The sequence below is a fragment of the Dreissena polymorpha genome, chromosome 9, assembly GCF_020536995.1.
Source record: "Dreissena polymorpha isolate Duluth1 chromosome 9, UMN_Dpol_1.0, whole genome shotgun sequence".
NCBI lineage: Eukaryota > Metazoa > Mollusca > Bivalvia > Myida > Dreissenidae > Dreissena > Dreissena polymorpha.
Window position 1 is genome coordinate 58,342,876 of NC_068363.1, and position 20,691 is coordinate 58,363,566.

At 37.0% G+C, this 20,691-nt stretch overlaps 2 protein-coding genes across 2 annotated transcripts in view; one reads left to right on the top strand and one right to left on the bottom strand.

Moving 5' to 3' along the window:
• Positions 1-10,857, bottom strand: part of LOC127843944 (protein unc-93 homolog A-like) — a 26,596-nt gene extending 15,739 nt beyond the window's left edge. The window contains exons 1-4 of the mRNA XM_052373850.1: positions 10,748-10,857; positions 5,309-5,906; positions 4,789-4,949; positions 3,637-3,882 (exon numbers count right to left, since the gene is read on the bottom strand). Of these exons, the coding sequence (XP_052229810.1) occupies positions 3,637-3,882; positions 4,789-4,949; positions 5,309-5,873 (972 nt within the window). The 5' untranslated portion in view covers positions 5,874-5,906; positions 10,748-10,857. The remainder of the gene's footprint in view (positions 1-3,636; positions 3,883-4,788; positions 4,950-5,308; positions 5,907-10,747) is intronic.
• Positions 10,858-16,298: 5,441 nt separating this feature from the next.
• Positions 16,299-20,432, top strand: LOC127843941 (uncharacterized). The gene is made up of 6 exons (XM_052373847.1): positions 16,299-16,440; positions 16,803-17,038; positions 17,359-17,548; positions 17,699-17,811; positions 18,030-19,540; positions 19,884-20,432. The coding sequence occupies exons 2-6, from the start codon at positions 16,803-16,805 to the stop codon at positions 20,189-20,191; spliced, it is 2,358 nt and encodes a 785-aa protein (XP_052229807.1). The 5' UTR covers positions 16,299-16,440; the 3' UTR covers positions 20,192-20,432.
• Positions 20,433-20,691: the final 259 nt, after the last annotated feature.

The following is a 20,691-nucleotide window of genomic DNA, read 5'->3' on the forward strand; positions in this document are numbered from 1 at the left end:
GTTTGCGGTTTCTTAAGCGGGACGGCGCAGCTCCTGAAAAGTCTTTACGGATGTACAGGTTGCTCTGGAGCTACGCTTTCAACATATGAGCCGTGCACTGTAAAAAATGGGTTTAATTCATGTGCGTAAAGTGTCGTCCCAGATTAGCCTGTGCAGTCCGCACAGGCTAATCAGGGACGACACTTTACGCATAAACTGGATTTTTGCGAAGAAGAGACTTTCTGTAAACGAAAAATACCAGAAAAGCGGCAAGTGTCGTCCCTGATTAGCTTGTGCGGGCTGCAAAGGCTAATCTGGGACGACACTTTACGCACATGCATTAAAACCCCTTTTCACAAAGCACGGTCCACATGTTATGAAGCGGGCCATATGAACATGGACTTACATGTTTAACATCTCAGGTATCCTTGAAGACTTATCTTATTTTAAGAATTAATAAAATCAAGGGAAGATGGTTTTCTACATGTCGTATGCAAAGTAGGATAATTAATCTATTTTTTATATAGAATAACAACAGCATCGACACGATAAAAAATATAACTTTCAATTATCAATTTTATACAGATTAACCATGACGTATTCTGTGTTGTTTTAACTACGTAAAAGTATTTTCGTATGACATTCATTTAAGGAGCGCATGACATTCATTTAAGGAGCGCATGTCATTCATTTTAGGAGCTCATGACATTCATTTAAGGAGCGCATGTCATTCATTCAAGGAGTGCATGTCATTCATTTAAGGAGCGCATGTCATTCATTCAAAGAACGCATGTCATTTTTTTAAGGAGCGCATGTCATTCATTTAAGGAGCGCATGTCATTTATTAAAGGAGCGCATGTCATTAATTAAAGGAGCGCATGTCATTCATTTAAAGAGCGATTGGCTTTCATTTAAGGATCGCATGGCCTTCATTTAAGGAGCGCTTGGCCTTCATTTTAGGAGCACATGGCCTTCATTTAAGGAGCGCATTGCCTTCATAATAGGAGCACATGTCCTTCATTTAAGGAGCGCATGTCATTCATTTAAGGACCACATGTCATTCATTTAAGGAGCACATGCCATTCATTTAAGGATCTCATGTCATTCATTTAAGGAGTGCATGGCATTCATTTAAGGAGCACATGACCTTCATTTAAGGAGCGCATGCCATTAATTTAAGGGCGCATGCCATTCATTTAAGGAGCGCATGACATTCATTTAAGGAGCACATGTCATTCATTTAAGGAGCGCATGTCATTCATTTAAGGAGCGCATGACACTCATTTAAGGAGCGCAGGACAATCATTAAAGGAGCGCATGTCATTCATTTTAGGAGCGCATGCCATTCATTTAAGGAGCGCATGGCATTCATTTAAGGAGCACATGACCTTCATTCAAGGAGCGCATGCCATCAATTTAAGGAGCGCATGTCATTCATTTAAGGAGCGCATGACATTCATTTAACGAGAGCATTACATCCATTTAAGGAGCGCATGTCATTCATTTAAGGAGCGCATGTCATTAATTCAAGGAGCGGATGACATTCATTTAAGGAGCGCATGTCATTCAGAGCGCATGTCATTCATTTAAGGAGCACATGACATTCATTTAAGGAGCGCATGTCATTCATTTAAGGAGCACATGACATTCATTTAAGGAGCGCTTGTCATTCATTTAAGGAGCACATGACCTTCATTTAAGGAGCGCATGCAATTCATTTAAGGAGCACATGTCATTCAATTAAGGAGCGCATGACATTCATTTAAGGAGCGCTTGGCCTTCATTTAAGGAGAGCATGTCATTCATTTAAGGAGCGCATGCAATTCATTTAAGGAGCGCATGTCATTCAATTAAGGAGCGCATGACATTCATTTAAGGAGCGCATCACATTCATTTAAGGAGCGCATGTCATTCATGTAAGGAGCGCAAGTCATTCATTTTAGGAGCGCATGACATTCATTAAAGGAGCGCATGTCATTCATTTAAGGCGCACATGTCATTCATTTAAGGCGCACATGTCATTCATTTAAGGAACACATGTCATTCATTTAAGGAACGCATGGCCTTCATTTAAGGAGCGCATGTATTTCAATCAAGAAGCACATGACATTCATTTAAGGAGCGCAAGCCATTCATTTAAGGAATGCATGACCTTCATTTAAGGAGCGCATGTCATTCAATCAAGGAGCACATGACATTCATTTAAGGAGCGCATGACATTCATTGAAGAAACGCATGTCATTCTTTTAAGGAGCTTAAGTCATTCATTTAAGGAGCTTATGTCATTCATTTAAGGAGCGCATGACATTCATTTAAAAAGCGCATGTCATTCATTTAAGTAGCACATGTCATTCATTCAAAGAACGCATGTCATTTTTTTAAAGGGCGCATGTCATTCATTTAAGGAGCGCATGTCAGTCATTTAATGCGCGCTTGGCCTTTATTTTGGGAGCACATGGTCGTCATTTAAGGAGCGCTTTGTCTTTATTTAAGGAGCGAATGGCCTTCATTTAAGGCGCGCATGACATTCATTTAAGGAGCGCATGGCCTTCATTTAAGGAACGCTTGGTCTTCAGTTAAGGAGCGCGTGGCTTTCATTTAAGGAGCTCATGACATTCATTTAAAGAGCGCATGGCCTTCATTTTAGGAGCACATAGCCTTCATTTTGGGAGTAAATGTCCTTCATTTAAGGAGCGCATGTCCTTCATTTAAGAAGCGCATGTCATTCATTTAAGGAGCGCATGTCATTTATTTAAGGAGCGCATGTCATTAATTTAAGGAGCGCATGACATATATTTAAGACGCGCATGTCATTTAATTAAGGCTCGCATGCCATTCATTTAATGCGCGCTTGGCTTTCATTTTGGGAGCACATGGCCTTCATTTAAGGAGCGCATGACCTTTATTTAAGGAGCGCATGACATTCATTTAAGAAGCGCATGGCCATCATTTATGGAACGCATGGCCTTCATTTAAGGAGCGCTTGGCCTTCATTTTAGGAGCGCATGTCCTTCATTTAAGAAACACATGGCCTTCCTTTAAGGAGCGCATTGCCTTCATAATAGGAGCACATAGCCGTCAATTTGGGAGCAAATTGCTTCATTAACGGAGCGCATGGCCTTCATTTAAGGAGCGCATGCCATTCATTTAAGGAGCACATGACCTTCATTTAAGGAGCGCTTGGCCTTCATTTAAGGAGCGCATGTCATTCATTTAAACAGCGCATGTCATTCATTTAAGGAACACATGCCATTTATTTAAGGAGCGCATGGCATTCATTTAAGGAGCACATGGCCTTCATTTAAGGAGCGCCTGTCCTTCATTTAAGGAGCGCTTGGCATTCATTTAAGGAGCACATGACCTTCATGTAAGGAACACATGGCCTTCATTTTAGAAACACATGTTATTCATTTAAGGAACACAAAAATAGCATGTTAGAAATTCATGACCCTCATTTAAGGAATGTTCTCGTATTATACATGCATGTCTTCTTTGTGCGCTTGAGCATACGCGTTCTATCTTAATTTACCCATTTCCCAATATGCAAAAAGCGTTTGGTTAAACCTGTCATTTATTTATTGCAAAACGGGGATCCGAATACGCTAAAACGGTAACATTTCAACACCAACGACAGCTACTATAGTAAATAGCACTTACTGCAGTAAAATCACTCGCAATGAATGCTTGCTCAATGCCGCTATAAAAGGTCAAAGGGATCAACAGCTGCTGATAACGACTGGTTCCCAGGTGCCGAAAGGTGTCGAGAAGGAGGCTGAATGATAACTTCCGGCGCCCTGGTTCCTGGATGTCGTTCTTTGTGAGTGTGAGGCGGTCGAGCAAGATGGCAATAATGAAGAAACCGATCACGGCAAATCCCACGTATATACCGCACAGCATGTACACCTGAAATATGAGGACATTGTGCACGTTTATACCGCACAGCATGACACCTTAAATATGAGGACATTATGCACGTATATACAGCACAGCATGTACACCTGAAATGTGAGGACATTGTGCACGTATATACCGCACAGCATGTACACCTGAAATATGAGGTCATTGTGCACGTATATACCACACAGCATGTACACCTCAAATATGAGGACATTGTGCACGTATATACCGCACAGCATGTACACCTCAAATATGAGGACATTGTGCACGTATATACCGCACAGCATGTTCACCTGAAATATGAGGACATTGTGCACGTATATACCACACAGCATGTACAACTGAAATATTAGGACATTGTGCACCTTTATACCGCACAACATATACACCTCAAATATGAGGACATTATGCACGTATATACCGCACAGCATGTTCACCTGAAATATGAGGACATTGTGCACGTATATACCGCACAGCATGTACACCTGAAATATGAGGACATTATGCACGTATATACCGCACAGCATGTTCACCTGAAATATGAGGTCATTGTGCACGTATATACCACACAGCATGTACACCTCAAATATGAGGACATTATGCACGTATATACCGCACAGCATGTACACCTCAAATATGAGGACGTTGTGTTGATGAATATGAGCCGGGCTTAATGCATTTGCATAAAATGTCGTGTCTGTGCACAGTTCGCACAAGCTTATCAAGGACGACACCCTCTGTCTTAGCTGGATTTCCGCTAAGAAGAGAAATCCTTAAAACGAAAATTACAATTACAGCGGAAAGTGTCGTCAATGATAAGCATGTGCGGACTGCAAAGGCTAATCTGGAAGATACTTTACGCACATGCATTCAGCCATTTTCCCAGAACGAGATCATTTTATATATACCTACCTGTTCCATGGCAGGGGGGTCCAAGTTGGAGTTGTTAGCAAACTGGTGGTGCGGACAGTTGTTGGCGCCACATAATTGCAGAGCTTCCGGTGACACGTCAGTCTTGTTCGTCACGCCCCGGTAAAACACCAAGGAGGAAATAAGGTTGCCCCATATTTGGCCTGGAAATGTTTGTATTAAGGTGGTCAAAGCAAACTTATACCGAAATATGTGAGTAATTGAAATGACACATAGGGGCGGGCTAAACGAATTGACACGTTATCGACAAGGTTTTGAATACAATTATATTGTAATACGTTAAGAACTTTAGACTGATGACTATGTATTTTATATTTCATTATATGCTGAGCTTTGTGTATACTCATGGACATGTTGCCCACTGTAAAACTGAATGAACTAAAACTGAACTATATTATATTTCCGCGTGCGATACATTGCGATTTTGTTGAAATTTAATACATGTGTGCGTTGACGTCTAAAAAATATCTGAAGTTTGATTAATTACAGTACAACGTCATACTTGTCTGAAAAATCATGAAAAATACGCCGAAGAATTTGTTGATGACGTCATCATCGGTGGTTCCGGTCATTTTCGCGTACCAGGAGCCCGTTTCCGTCAGGTAGGTGCATTTTGCGGACCACAGGGGCGCTGCGCCGATGCCGAGTATGATGGCGGCCGGAATGATAGTTCCCCAGCGCGCGTAGAAGTTGGCAACCATGTAAAGGATGTAGGTCAACATGGAAAGGGCTACAGTCCACTTACAACCGAGAACGTCGATGACGAACGGCGGCAGGAACATACACGAGAGCACGAGCGCGCCGTAAATCACAGACAGACCGGCAGTCCCGAGGCCCTCGCTGGAGTTGAGGCTGCTCTGTAGATTCGAGAGAGACTGGAAGGACGTAAACAGAAACAGGAAGCCGAAGCTGACGACCACCAGATTTTTAATTATCTGAAATTTGGTCATTTTGAACTGAGGGCGTGTCTCCATGGTATCTATCTTTGTAAATTCCGCTTCGTCTATTCCATGTTTTTCTTTAACGCACGTTTCCTCGCCGCTGGGGTCAAATGCTTTATTATCCATTTCGGGGCAGCTGAAGGGTTCGCTCTTTCGTTTCTGAAATATTGGAATCATGGTTTTGGACAGATGTAAGTAAAATAAGAGATAACAAACAAAGCGTGGTTCCCTATGCTAATGTCTTTGGATATATGTTTGATTGATTGCACCTAGCGCCGTAAATTTTGTGTTAAATATATACGGTGGAAGTTTCTTTTTTATAAGCATTTTATATTGACGACAAAAGTCCTATTATGTCTTTGCGTTCGACATTCAACTCTATAGAATTCTAAAAGAAAATTGTAGACGCGTTCTCGGAAATTTTTGCATAATGTATGTGCGTCCCCGATTAGTCTCTGCAGTCCGTACATTCATGTGTGTTGTGGTGTGCGCTGTTTCTGTCATGTTTGTTGTGTGCTCTGTGTCTGCCATGTGTATTGTGAAGTGACATGTGCTTTGTTGTATGTTTTGCTGTATGCTGGGTTTACTCTGTATTTGTCATGTGTATTTTGAAGTGACATGTGCTTTGTTGTATGTTTTGTTGTATGCTGTGGTGTGCTCTGTGTTTGTCATGTGTATTGTGAAGTGACACATGCTTTATTGTATGTTGTGGTGTGCTCTGTGTTTGCCATGTGGATTGTGAAGTGATATGTGCTTTGTTGTATGTTTTGTTGTATGCTGTGGTGTGCTCTGTGTTTGCCATGTGGATTGTGGAATAATTTGTGCTTTGTTGTATGTTTTGTTGTATGCTGTGGTGTGCTCTGTTTCTGCCATGTGGATTGTGAAGTGAGATGTGCTTTGTTGTATGTTTTGTTGTATGCTGTGGTGTACTCTGTGTTTGTCATGTGTATTGTGAAGTGACATGTGCCTTGTTGTATGTTTTGTTGTGTGCTGTATGTCTGACATGTGTATTGTGAAGTGGTATGTGCTTTGTTGTATGTTTTGTTGTATGGTCTATGTCTGACATGTGTATGGTGAAGTGATATGTGCTTTGTTGTATGTTTTTGTGTGCTGTATGTCTGGCATGTGTATTGTGAAGTGATATGTGCTTTGTTGTATGTTGTGTTGGGTGCTCTGTGTCTGCCATGTGTATTGTGAAGTGACATGTGCCTTGTTGTATGTTTTGTTGTGTGCTGTATGTCTGACATGTGTATTGTGAAGTGGTATGTGCTTTGTTGTATGTTTTGTTGTGTGCTGTATGTCTGGCATGTGTATTGTGAAGTGGTATGTGCTTTGTTGTATGTTTTGTTGTGTGCTGTATGTCTGACATGTGTATTGTCACATTCGTGGAGTGATATGTGCTTTTGTGTATGTTTTATTGTATGCTGTGGTGTACTCTGTGTCTGTTATATGTGTTTCGGTGCCATGCATTATGCGGTGTGCTCTGTGTTATTAGTATGTACTATGGTGTACTTGTTATGTGTCTTGTTTTGTCTTATTTGCTATGTGTGGTGTCGAGTGATATTGTGGTGTCATTTTTTATGTTGTGTCCTTTGTTTTTCATGTTTGCTTTGGTGTGGTATGTGTTAAAATTATGTGTGGCCCTGTTAAATGTGTTTATAATATGTTTTGTTGCGTAATATGTGTTAATAATGCGTGTTATGATGTGCTGTGTGTTTGCTGAATGTCTGTCATGTGTTTTGTGGTGTGTGTGTTGTTTTATTAGACACACCGTCACTAATCAGCCATACAGGTAATTGTGTAATAAAAATTATTTGATTCCGCTGTTGTGTCTGTTATTATGTTATGTAAATGCTTTTTATTTTCAAATTGTAATTGTCAGCTCCAAAATAATTACGTCCTTCGACGGAAAACATTCTCATGCAATGCAACGGGTAATTTTATCCGCAAACAAATTGCAAGCTACTGGGCTTTCAATCACATTAAAAGTTGCATGTCTTACAGCCCGTGTGAAAGGTGCCAGGCTTACAATCCAAGTGAAAGACACTTTTGTCTAAATCCAAGTAAACACTGCCGATCATACAATCCAAGCGTTAACTACCGGTCTTACAATCCAAGCTAAAACTGCTGGAATTACAATCCTATTGAAAGCTATCGGTATTACAATAACAAGTAAGCTTCGTCGTTAAACTATTGAAAGTTGCTGGGCTAACCATTCAAATGAAATTGGGAAGCCTTACAATCCACGTGAAAGTTTTTGGGCTTACAATCCAAGGAAAAGTTTCAGAATAAAAAAGTGAATGATGCAGGGCATGCAATCCAAGTTAGGCAAATGGACTTACAACAAATCACAGAATGGCCGCAAATGTTTTCTGACATGTGATAATCATTCCTACAATCTAATGATCAAAAAGTTATTTAATTTTAAAATTTAATTCGATTATTTTATTTATAAAAAAGGTTCGCATATCAGGCTATTGCTTGGATTAAAAGACATTGGCTTGCTTCAATCAAACATAAAAAAATCAACCGTACGTTTGCTTGAATTGTCATTGGTAATAGTTATATCGTTCATAAAAAAATTGATTAATGAATAAATGTTTTACAATGCCGGGGGATTTACGAAACTTTCCTAATTTAAAAGTTTGCGATTTGATATACGTCACACGACCACATTGAGTATAAGCCAATTACGCATCGGAATTACATTGGAGCAATACATCAATATCTATGTCATATTTGGCTCACACCAATTAAAGGGGGACTTTTCACGTTTGGTAAATTGAAAAAAATAAAAAAAGGTGTTTCAGATTCGCAAATTTTCGTTTTAGTTATGATATTTGTGAGGAAACAGTAATACTAAACATTGACCATGCACTAAAATAGCCAATATATGCATCTTTTGACGATTTAAAAACCTAAAAGTTATAAAGCGTTGCAACGCGAAACGATTGATTAATTTGGAGAGTTCTGTTGTTGTCGTTATATTTTGTGAAACTACGATAATTGCTTATATAAATCATAAAATACTTTCTAAATTGCGTGAGCGCGGATGGCCGAGTGGTCTAAATGTTACATACTTTACACCTGGACTCCAGAGGTCAGTGGTTCGAGCCCAGTCGAGGGTTACTTTTTTCATAATTTTATTTTCGATTGTTTAACTGTCGCTTTTTATTTCCAATTTTTACAATTATCATTATTAAGCATTAAATGACAAACTTCAAAACATGCACAATCTGCAAAAAGGTCCCTTTAAACCCACCACTCGTTTAAAGCGATCATCCCAGTGTTGTGCGTTGTGTGTTTGTCATGTGTGTTGTTGTGTAGTCAGAAATCAACGGTCTCGTGCTGCTTAGTCTTTAAAAATGTTCGATTTAGCTTACCCAAAAGCTGACGAAAAATTTGTTTTTTGTTTGCCAGATTATTTTTAAATCATTTTTGCTACATTCTTTAATTGTCGCTTAATTAGCTTTAAATTAACTAAAATTTCATATAGAATAAAAGTAAAATATAGATTTAGAATATTTCTGCATGACATTGCATTTTCTTTTAGAAATCGAGAATCGCATAAATGTAAAATATATCGAAACAAAGTTTTGCCGACATACCTACCATTCTTTCTTGACGATAAGTCTGAGCAAAGGACTCTTTCAACCTAAGAAGAATTTCATTCTGCTGCTGCGTCCGTTTATAATGAAGGTAAATGCATTTCTTTTCAAACTTTATTGTAGAATACATTTCAAAATAAGTTATTCTAAGAATTACCTCTTCATTCAAAGCAGTGTATTTTTTATGCCCAACACAACGTGAAAGTTTCTGGACTTACAACTCAAAGTGAAAGTTGGTGGGTTTACAATTTAAGTGAATACTGCTTTGCATACACCAAAAAGTGAAAATCGCTGGACTTCCAACAACAAGCGTAAGCTGCTGGGCTTTCAGCGAAAAGTTAATATTGCATGGATTTCATCATGAAACATTGATTTCATGCAAATATACTGACCATGTTGTACACAAACGACATTTAACCCCATAGGCTGATTTATTAATAAGTCACTAAATAAAAGGAATACTTAAAAATGTAATATCATGTTTTGTTGTAAATATTCGAATAAGATTGATTATGAACAAAATATAATTGAATTTAAGGGATATTTTGTTCAAAAGTGACTGCAATTTGTTAAAAATAGACTGTAATGTCTCCGAAACAATACATGCGCTGATGTAAGATTTTGAGTAAACGGGATTTTTTCAATTTATATCACAAATACACTACACGTGTGCACTGAATAGCATATACGTATACATGTTATGAACAGTTATAAACGCTGGCTATAAAAAAGCAATATGACATCATTCAAATAAACGCAGAAATACCAGGAAAAACCCGTTTATCTCATTTCATTATTTCACGAATAATACACTTGAATGTTTCCACGCCCTTTTCCATTTGGAGGTTAAATAAAACTCATGAAAAAAAGTCATAAAAGTCATTTGACAAAAAATAAACCAACGTTATAAACCTCGTGAATACATCTTTAATACTTGTCATTTGTCAAAACTTTGTATGCTTGGTTACATATATTTTAACCCATTTATGGTGGAGTGGATAATGCACACACCAAGAATCTGACTCGAGGGTTTCGTTATAAGCTTATTGATAGCGATTTTATTTAGCTGAACCAAATAGGCTTTAAAGCCACACTCCTGAAAATTGTTTCATGCCTATATATATGCATTTTGCAAAATACCCGGTACATATTCAAAAGCGCTTCTGACGAACAGCAAACACATTTTGTATATAAATATTATGTACGCGTATTCTCCATTAACCTCCAAAACTATCGCACACATAGGGTGAAGTTAATATATAAAAGACACCGAGGTACCTTTAAGAACCAAAACGTACTAGGAACAAAAAAGCGACAAAAACAGGTAAATGTTATAAAATCAAACAGGTTAATGTGATAAAATACAGTCAACACGATCGTAATAATAGTTACCTTGTATTGTCTTGTCTACTCAATATCCTCACAAACACGTGTGTATCAAGAGTCGAAGTAAACCATAATTAATCATACGACGTTTGAATTTCAACAAACCTATACTTAACTTAAAGCGACGTTATAAAGCAGAAAAACGAGAATCATATTAAGATGTTTGGCGTATATAGATATATAGAAAACGTTAATGTTTACATCTTGCCAAACAGTACAAAACATTTCTTAATCCAAATTCACGCTATAAAACTAATGCAATTCGTTCGTATAAATTCATCTCGTAAATGAGGCGTTAAGTCAACAAGATACGTTCAATAAGACTCTTTCTTATGCTCTTGTTTTGTGACTTTCTGATGATTTTTACCAAGGTTCAAAGAACTTTAACACTAATGTGTGAAAGAAGCCTGATAAAAGGAAACCCTGACTATACTGGCATAGCGGTTGACTAGCGTAAGCGGTATGTCTAGATCCCCTACCAGAAAATCAGTCAGTATTACACCGGAGTTGAACGGTCACCGGCAGTGTTCGGCCATTAGCCAGTATATTTGAACAGAAAGCCATTTTAACCCTGCAAAGCGGTCACGAATCAGTCATTTCAAAGTAGCCCCCCCCCTCTTTTTTTATAACATAATGCGACCCACAGTGTTAAACAAATACTAGCGCGTTGACAGAGGGGGTAATCACGTGATTATCAAGATGGCGACGTCACTGGGCAGTGTGACATAAGATAATGACACGTTCTAATAATTTAAATCAAATCAAGAGATTGCAATGGAATTATGTGCAACGTTAAGGTCCCTATGTTCCAGAAGAATAAGTCGAACCAGTAGATTTCGGATTTGATTAACCTAAATAAATGTAAATTCAAAATCGTTCTAAATATACTTTTGTTGAAATGCACTTCTAAACTTGAACCCAAATAACAAGATTTGAATGTTTTCTGTGTTACAAAGTTTTTATATAAAAACACACTGACAAACACACTTCCTATACGGATTGCAAAACTTTGCACAGCAAGAATAATTTTCGCGCGCCTTTTATCATGGCAAAGCATAAACACAAACAAAAGGTATGCTGTTTATATGCAGCTCGCGTTTGTTAACGAAATATCAACAATAAAATTGTTTCGTACCGTTTGGAATAATTTAATTATTCGCTATTGAAAAATACGTGAACACTAATTTAAATAGAGAATTGTGTGGTTGTTTGAATGAAAATGATGTCTGTTTAATCTTTGTGCGCGAAGTAGGTTAAGCTAAAACATAATGTTTCATATAGTTTATTAACTACATGTACATGCAAGTATAATGTACACATGTATATGTACATTGCATTTGACATTCAAATATTATCAATAATTTTGTTTTTGGTGTATGTTTCTTTCAATGAGGATGATCCCGTCAGCTTAAAAACCATTAATTAAGTCTAACATCGTGTCTAAAGCAGCCACATGCATTTAGGTGCATCATTTACCACTTCCTCGACCGGCAGCTTTATACAGCTTAGACTTTACATATTGTATGGGTACATGTAGTGCTTCACTGTTTTTACTTTTAACGTGTTGACGTACATTCAATATTTTACGTCGATCACATAAATTCCCCTTGTTCTTCATACTTAACTTTGTTTACACGTAAACCAGTGAATGTAATACATAAGCATTAAAACGTGGTAACGGGAAGAAATACTGGCTTGCGTACACTGTTGTAACACACATGTGTCATGCGTGACGCTCTACACCACTTATTTACGTATTTTGTACTTGCTTAAGGTAGCGCACCTGTAATGATATCCCGCGATTTCTTCGAAGATTGAAGAGCCTTTTTACCTGTTTACTTATTGATAACTATTTTAAGCAGGTATTATTGTGAAGTTGTCGTGGCCGAGTGTTTAATGCGAAAGAATAGAAATCTTTAAGGATCTTCCCGCGCAGGTTCGAATCCTGCCGACAACCCACGCATTTTACCGACGCGGTTTATTTCTTTTCTAACGTAATTTGATTTAATATAGCATATAAGCTATGTTTATTGTTCAATAGTAGTCCGGTTTTCCAGCAATAACACACAAATTACAATAACTACCTGTATAAACCAAGCTTTGCATCGAAGTACACAATTTTCATATTTTCACTTGCGCCATGCACTCGCGAAAATATTGCAATTTTTTCACTTCTCATTGAAATAAATGTTTCATATTCAGTCAAAACAAACAAATATCCTCTATTTATCTAACATAAGGAAACTTCTTTATAATATGTGTTATTAATAGAAGCTTTTGTCATAGTAGAGAGTACATAAATATTGGCTTGAATTGTGAAAATGTTGGTACTTCAGCGTCTGTGAATATAGCCTCTTCAGTTACAGTTAATAGAGTCAGATATGATTGTATGCTAAAAATAATTACTTTGGATAGCTTAATAATACTGCTTTCATTGATACTCATTAGTTTAACATGAAATATTTTGCAATTTTTATGAACATTCTTCAAATTTTAAAATTAAAACAACGTAATGGCTAAATTGGATGATTTACTGCTAAAAATACAAATCATACATGTTGCATTTTTATTTTTATTTCAAAACGTAAACGGCAAATCTGTCTATTTCTTGGTATTTTTGCTGAAACTAAAGAAAACATAAAAGCGGAAAGTGTCGTCCCTGATTAGCCTGTGCGGACTGCACAGGCTAATCTGGGACGACACTTTACGCACATGCATTATGCCCAGTTTTCTCAGAACGCGACTCAAATCAACATTGGTTACAAGCACGTTGTTACTGGAACATTTTTCAAAATATTACACGTGCATTCAAAAGCCACAGTGACATAGAGTGCGTAAAGTCAACGATTGTTCGTAAAATATTCCAGATTATTCTTACCTTACTCCTACATGTCCTACATTCTTTAGAAAATTAATCCCGTCTTTGCTGAAACAATTGTGTGTCTATACCATTTATGTAACCAAGAACGGTTACTATTTATGGTTGAGCATGGTAAAGTTGATTTATTAAAACATGTTACATGTGTGTTACACATCTCACCAAATTACCCTCTTACGTTTGATGGATGTCAAAGGGTCAAAAGTGAGAATGAAAAACAAAAATGGCGTTACAGCGATGCTTAAAATTTCAGTGGATAATCTAAGAAAAAGATATGATTTCAGTGTAAATAAAAAGCTAAACAAAAAATAATTTTCTCGAAGTAATACTGCAAAAGTACTCCAACTTATGTTCAAAAACAAATGTGCATAATTTCGGTCCATTGAGCTATAGCCCTTGAAAAGATATTGACAAGTGGCCGGACAGTTATGACGCAGATAGGTCAATGGCAACCTCCTTATTATTATTATGTGTTGTATGATTCGTTGTTAGCACAGTGACATATGCAGTGATCAGTTTTCGTGACAACCCATGTTGGTTTTGCATACATTTATCCTTTTTCGAGTAGACCACAATGACCGCATACTGACCAAGTATAATATTTCATTATTTAAACAAGCGTTTGACGTAAACCAAGTGTTGACAGTTTTAGCTGATTTAGTTATAAAATATAAATGCGGGTTTTGTTATGAAACACTAATTATTTAAACATTAGGAATAATTAAATATAACATACACATTCAACATTTTAGAATTTTACATTTAAATACTATTGATATTACGGTTCAGGGTAATTCATACGTGAAACGATTGGTAATAACTTGTGTTGTATACTATACATTTTATTTAACGCGAACGTGACGTTTGATGAATAGAAACGTGTCTACACACATGGACATAGATCGCAAATATGCGCAATATTGTCTGTATGCTGTAAGAAGTTATGTTAATGCATTTCTTTTGTGCAATACGCGCTTGAAATAAGTAAGAAAGTGTTGGTAATTTTCTACGAAGGATAAGTGGTGAATTTGCACTTTCTTTTTTTTTTAAATAAAAGTGACGTAATTCGGTTCATTTTATAAACATAGTGAATTTTAAGAGGTCGAAAATTAATTTGTCAAATCAAAGCAAGACTTTTGCTCAAGTCGAATCCGGGTGCGAGAGTATTTGTCGAGGGTTGACAAATGTACTCTCGCAGTTTTTGAGTGCTTTTTGTAAGTATATCGTAACATTTACCTTCAAAACAGTGATTTTGTAACACGGAGTAAATACTCCGTAAAGTCTCTTTCGATATTCAGAGACCAGAACTGTCATAGACAGTATTTATTTGAGTAAACATCGTCATAGATATTTTTAATTTAATGTTTTTAATGGGAGTATTTAAAAACAATATAAACTTCATTACAACTAATAGTCGAAGAAAAGTTCTGTCACTTTCATATGAATGCTGCATTCTGATTGGATAATTTGTTCACGTGACCGGTTTTTCATTTTCCGATGAAACCGCTTCGTATGCAAATTTAAACATGAATATTCATGGCCTACTTTTTGGTCATAAACAAGTTGCCAAAATGACGTTATGTTTTGCGCGAAACTTAATGGCGTTAAGCACATCCAGTACGTATTCAGACAGGTAGATATGCAAGAAATAATACACCGAGACAGGAACGGCATTGTTTAATTTGTAGCACAAATGATATAGAAGATGAATATCACTTTGTATGTGTGTGCCCAAGATATGAAAAAATATTAAATAAATAAATATATTAAACGTAAATACTATATAAGGGCATCAGTATATAAATATTTAGAATTACTTAAATCAAGTAACAGAGCAGAACTTATTAAGCTATCACTTTTTGTGAAAGAATCACTCACTATACGGTCTGAAATTTAAAATTTTAAATGCTCGTGATATATCCAATACCAATAAATGTTTGACGGAGATGAAACCGAAACTGAAAATAGATTCATACGCTAGATTTAAAAGGACTTTTATGACCCTTACCACGATATAATTATAGCTTTAAGATCATTTTGTGTTTTACTTAAAAGAATTGAATAGCATTTTTCTGCATTTCATCGGTGTATGAACTGTCGGAAAAAACACACCTAGATTATGCATAAACGCCGCAAATTATGCGTACTTTTCCCAACAGTTCATACACCGATGAAATGCAGAAAAATGCTATTCAATTCTTAAATAAACCCATTTAGTGGGAATTGAATTCTTTGTCTTAAAGTGTCTGTCAAATTCGAAATACGATAAAATATAATAAAGGTCGTTAAAAGTTATCAAACTGTTTATCATCAACATCAACAGTCGACAGCTTTTTTTTTAATCATGTGATCGACGTCGCCTTAACAAAACATAATAAGAAAATGTCGCCATACAGCCGACACAATCTTACAGTCTACGTTAAGCCACACACGTTTGGCTCTGTGATTGGTTGAACGAAATAAAGTTGTAATAGGATTACGATCTATCATTTTTAACCGCCTTTATCGTCATCGTACTGCTTGTCTTAGGTAATTGAACGTAATAAATTATTAATTTCATTTCTCGACGTCTTGCATATGAAATGAAAACGCACTTGTCGTCGATTGGGCGTTTTTATGGATTCTCAAGCGTATAATTATAAATAATATAAACCGACGTTACGTTCATGTTGGCAGAGATAAATACACCGTTAAGTCTGTTTTTGATACAGTGTTCATTTAAAAACTAGTGAAAACAATAACGTGTGTATATAAATTAAAACGCAACAGTTGAAAACCCAACTTATTAAAAAGTTTGTCTTATCTTGGAAAAAACACAAAGGTAAGTTTTCTTTAGAAAATGTAATGTTCAGTACGTTTTTTGTTCTTTTTCAACATACATAATTTACATTGTATTAACTGTATAGGATATTTGTGGTGAGAACAGGTAAAAAGTCGTTGTTTTAATATTAAATATACATATACATGGATGTAATCTCTGGAAAAACACGTGTTTGATAGTCAAACTTAAGACGAGCACGACAATTATATAGTGTTATTAATTAATATTTATTTTTTACCTGTGTTCTCACTTTGATATAAAGAATCATTAGAGATTAATTACATTTACTGTATACTGGAAAGTGCAGCGAACTATTATCAATTTCAACTATTATCGAACCATACACAATCATTTTATTTCAGATGCACACCGCAGCTGTGTGTCTGTTTCTGTTGTCTGTGCTGATCACATATGTCTACGCCGTCGTTGAAACCTCAGATGCACCCTTGCACATGGCGCATTGCTACGGTGTTATGAAGAAACGGACAACACTTGCTAAGACGCCGGCTTCCGCTATTCAACATTTCTGTGATAACAATTACATGTGGATGAAAGCACAGGAGATTAATATAAAGCGTGGCGTGCCTCAAACTGCACAGTAAGAACAGTTGTGTCTTTTTTGTTTGTTTAAAGATAATTAATACAATTTAATTCTTGAGAAATTTAAGAAAACAATCCATTGAAACTAACATTATGACATTTATTCAGCGGTTTATTTTTTTTAAATAAATTTCAAATCACAACTGTTTGAAAACCTTAAACTACATTAAGTGTATTTTTAAAAGATATATAAAGGATAGCTTTACACAAAATAATACAGAACCTAGTTTTTAAACATGTTACTCAAGCTCGATTTAAGATTCATATCCAACTATGGGTTTGTTTTATTTCATTCAGTATAATTTTTTGTTGCCACAGGACTTACATCCAACATCTGTATGAAGGTGTTGTCAACCGAGCCACCCTAAAGCAGAGAGTGCGACGTAAGCGCCAAGCTGGTGATCCAACTCCAGCCCCGACACCCAAAGTCAGGAAGGAAATTCGTATGATGAGCGACGCTGAAATCAAACTCTTCTTTGATGCCGTCAACAGCGCAAAACAGAACACTGTAAGTGTTTAAGATGTGAACCGAAAAGTGAAGCCTCAACTAACATATTTTAATATTTGCGTGATCATATCGGATTGCCTTGCAAGTAAGCTAAATTCGTACCGCACACATAAGTATGCTTAACTGTTCAAAGGTTGGTTTGTTTTCCAGACAATTGCTCCAAACAAATATGACGCCTTGGCTGAGATGCACACGGGAATCACGTCGCTTTCAGCTCACGGTGGCTGCAACTTCCACGGCTGGCATCGAGTCTACCTTCATATGTACGTAAACGATAATTAGTACAAAACCACCATCTATTACAAAACATATGTTCATATACGACAATAATTAGAAAACCGCCATCAAGAACAATACATATGTACGTAAAAGATAATAAATATACAACCATGCAATAACAATATGATGGACACAAAGTAAATTTTATTATATAAAAACACACGTTACACACGTTTTATTAAAACGCTCGATTCATTGTCAGGTTTGAAAACGCTTTACGAGAGGAGGGTCCACAGTTCGCTGAAGTGACGGTACCTTACTGGGATTCCAGACTTGACAACTACATGACGGGGGATAAGACACGGTCAGCCCTGTTTAGCGATCGGCTGATGGGAAATTGTTCTGGACAGGCAAGAGGTGGGATAATGAGAAACGGTTGGGAGTCAACAACGGGCACAATCACAAGAAACTGCGGAACTGATGGGCCTTTACTCAACGATGAAATGGTAAACAATATAACGAAGCAAACTCGAATGAGAGAAATATGTGGAGAAGATTCCAATATAGATCACGACTGGGAATTCCACCACAATGGCATTCATCGATGGATCGATGGTCAGATGGCAATATTAGATTCGGCTGTGTATGATCCAATCTTTTGGATTCATCACACATTCGTAGATAAGGTATGGGAAGATTTTAGAAAAAATCAAAAACGTGCCGGCGTTGATTCACAGACGGACTACCCAACAAATCCAACAGTAATGGGAGCCCATGAACTTCATCTCCCGGAGGCAGCACTGGGCTTTTCGGATCTGAGAGTTATCGATGGCTTAAGTGACATATATACAGAAGAGTTTTACACATATGACCCCTCACCAACTTGTGTTGATTCAACCGTTGGATGTGGCTCAAAGTATTTAAAATGCGTAGAAAACACTGATAAGAAGATAGACCAGTCTCCATTCAGATGTGTAGCACGCACACTTAAAGAAGTAGAAGAGTACGAGGCAGAACTTAATAAGCCAAAGCCTGTAGAATGTGCCCGAGTGATTAATATTACTTTACCTGAATACACTCACAATTCTATTGATCCTGTACAGAACACATTCTGCATGAATGGAAATAGTGATATTTCACAGTGGGTGTACATTCCCATTAAACTGATCTTGAGGCGTCCACCAGATTACAAAAGTTACGGTTCTTATCCAGTCAATGGCGGCAAACTCGACACGAGGATGGGAGATATTTATTCACCAAGCGCTTATAGCAACGTGCAGCGATACCTTAGAACTCGACCAGAACAGCCAGCCACCTACGATGAATGCTTGGAATCAAGTGATCCTACCAACACAATCTACGTAAAATCGGTCGGTCTCAACTACGCCGGTGTATACAAGGAGTATGCAATCATGGATAAACGTTTGGCAATCACAGTTGCAACAGCATATCTGGCTGTCCGAAAACCACAATCACCAACCGATACTTCCGTGGCAATATTACACGCACAGGACTCGTGTGGACGGGTCTGCAAACCGGTGTGCAAGGTTCCGGGTACCGAAATTTTCCGACCGTGCTCTGGCGCCATCAAGGTCACTGGAGGAAAACCTCTGCAGTTTGGTAACACGTTTGGTGATGCCGTACTGGGCGTGTTCGACTTCGACACCGATGCCAACTGTCCGCAGGTGAAGACGGAGACGATTATCATGAGCTTTTATTGTGACTATGGAACAGAGTGGTTCTGGCCCTCCGTGGACCCAGCTCTGAAAAATGGTAAGAGTTCATTTTGAACAAAGAGCAATGTATTGGCAACTTGGCTAAATATTTACGTTCGTTATATACCGCAAATTGTAGACTTCAGCAATAGTTAATATAATAATAGAACTACTCATTTACTTGTGATTGTTTACAGCGTTTAATTAATGTTAAACGATGCAGATTTGCTACATTTCATACAGTCTTAATTGTTAGCGCACACAAACAGAAATAAACCGAAGACATTTTAATATAGAATTAAACAACACACATTTAAAATGTTGTTTAATCTTTAGATTTTATTATATCTGTTTATTTATGATAATCCATGTATAAGTATATGCCGTTTTGTAACTTCCAGAAGCATGCGATTTAGGTAATGGATGCAAGATCGCAAAGTCGTGCGCAGCAGCGCAAAACTGCACAAACGGAGAGGTCATTGAGTGCGCAGGGTTGTGTCACATGTACGCCGCATGTTTCAATCAAAAACTGATGCTGTATCAATGCAGAAGGGGTGAGAGGTATTTGAAAGGCAGAGGATGTGTGGATTCAAGGACCAACCCTTGCGAATATGCCACCACGGGACCAAGGGGCCGAAGGGAAGCTCTTCGAAAACGGAGGAACACAATACAAAGGACAAAAAAAATAAACAATAACCAGTACAAATGAAATGAATGGTGTTACTGTGATTATTTATTGTATGTCTTTTTCATTGCTGTAAGATATCCTTATTTTGTAAGTGCATAATCTCAGGCATCATATATTGTGCCTATGTTATGTTCTAAAATGTTGCCAAAACACATCCATCTCTTCATTATGTTAAAGAAGAAACACAAAATGTGTTCAGATTATAGTCTTCATGAATGGTTATCCTAATAGCCAGGTTAAGTTGTTGATACTTTTATTTTGTGCGTCCTATATTATGTTATATATATATATATATATATATATATATATATATATATATATATATATATATATATATATATATATATATATATATATATATATATATATATATATACACAGAAATAAACCATTGAACTATAAAAAGTCGTATTTATTAACAATGTATGAGAGAAGATTGTTGAAAAAAGTTATTGTTAGATTAGGATATTCTTTCCTGAATCTGTATCATGGCACATACAACTGTTTGTAATAAGACGAAT

What these genes read in the sequence shown, in the direction of transcription:
- LOC127843941 (XM_052373847.1), top strand. Translation starts at nt 16,803, where the DNA reads ATGCACACCGCAGCTGTGTGTCTGTTTCTGTTGTCTGTGCTGATCACA. An exon ending in CATCGAGTCTACCTTCATAT is followed by an intron (nt 17,812 to 18,029) that starts GTACGTAAACGA and finishes ATTCATTGTCAG; the next exon opens with GTTTGAAAACGCTTTACGAG. An exon ending in GGACCCAGCTCTGAAAAATG is followed by an intron (nt 19,541 to 19,883) that starts GTAAGAGTTCAT and finishes TGTAACTTCCAG; the next exon opens with AAGCATGCGATTTAGGTAAT.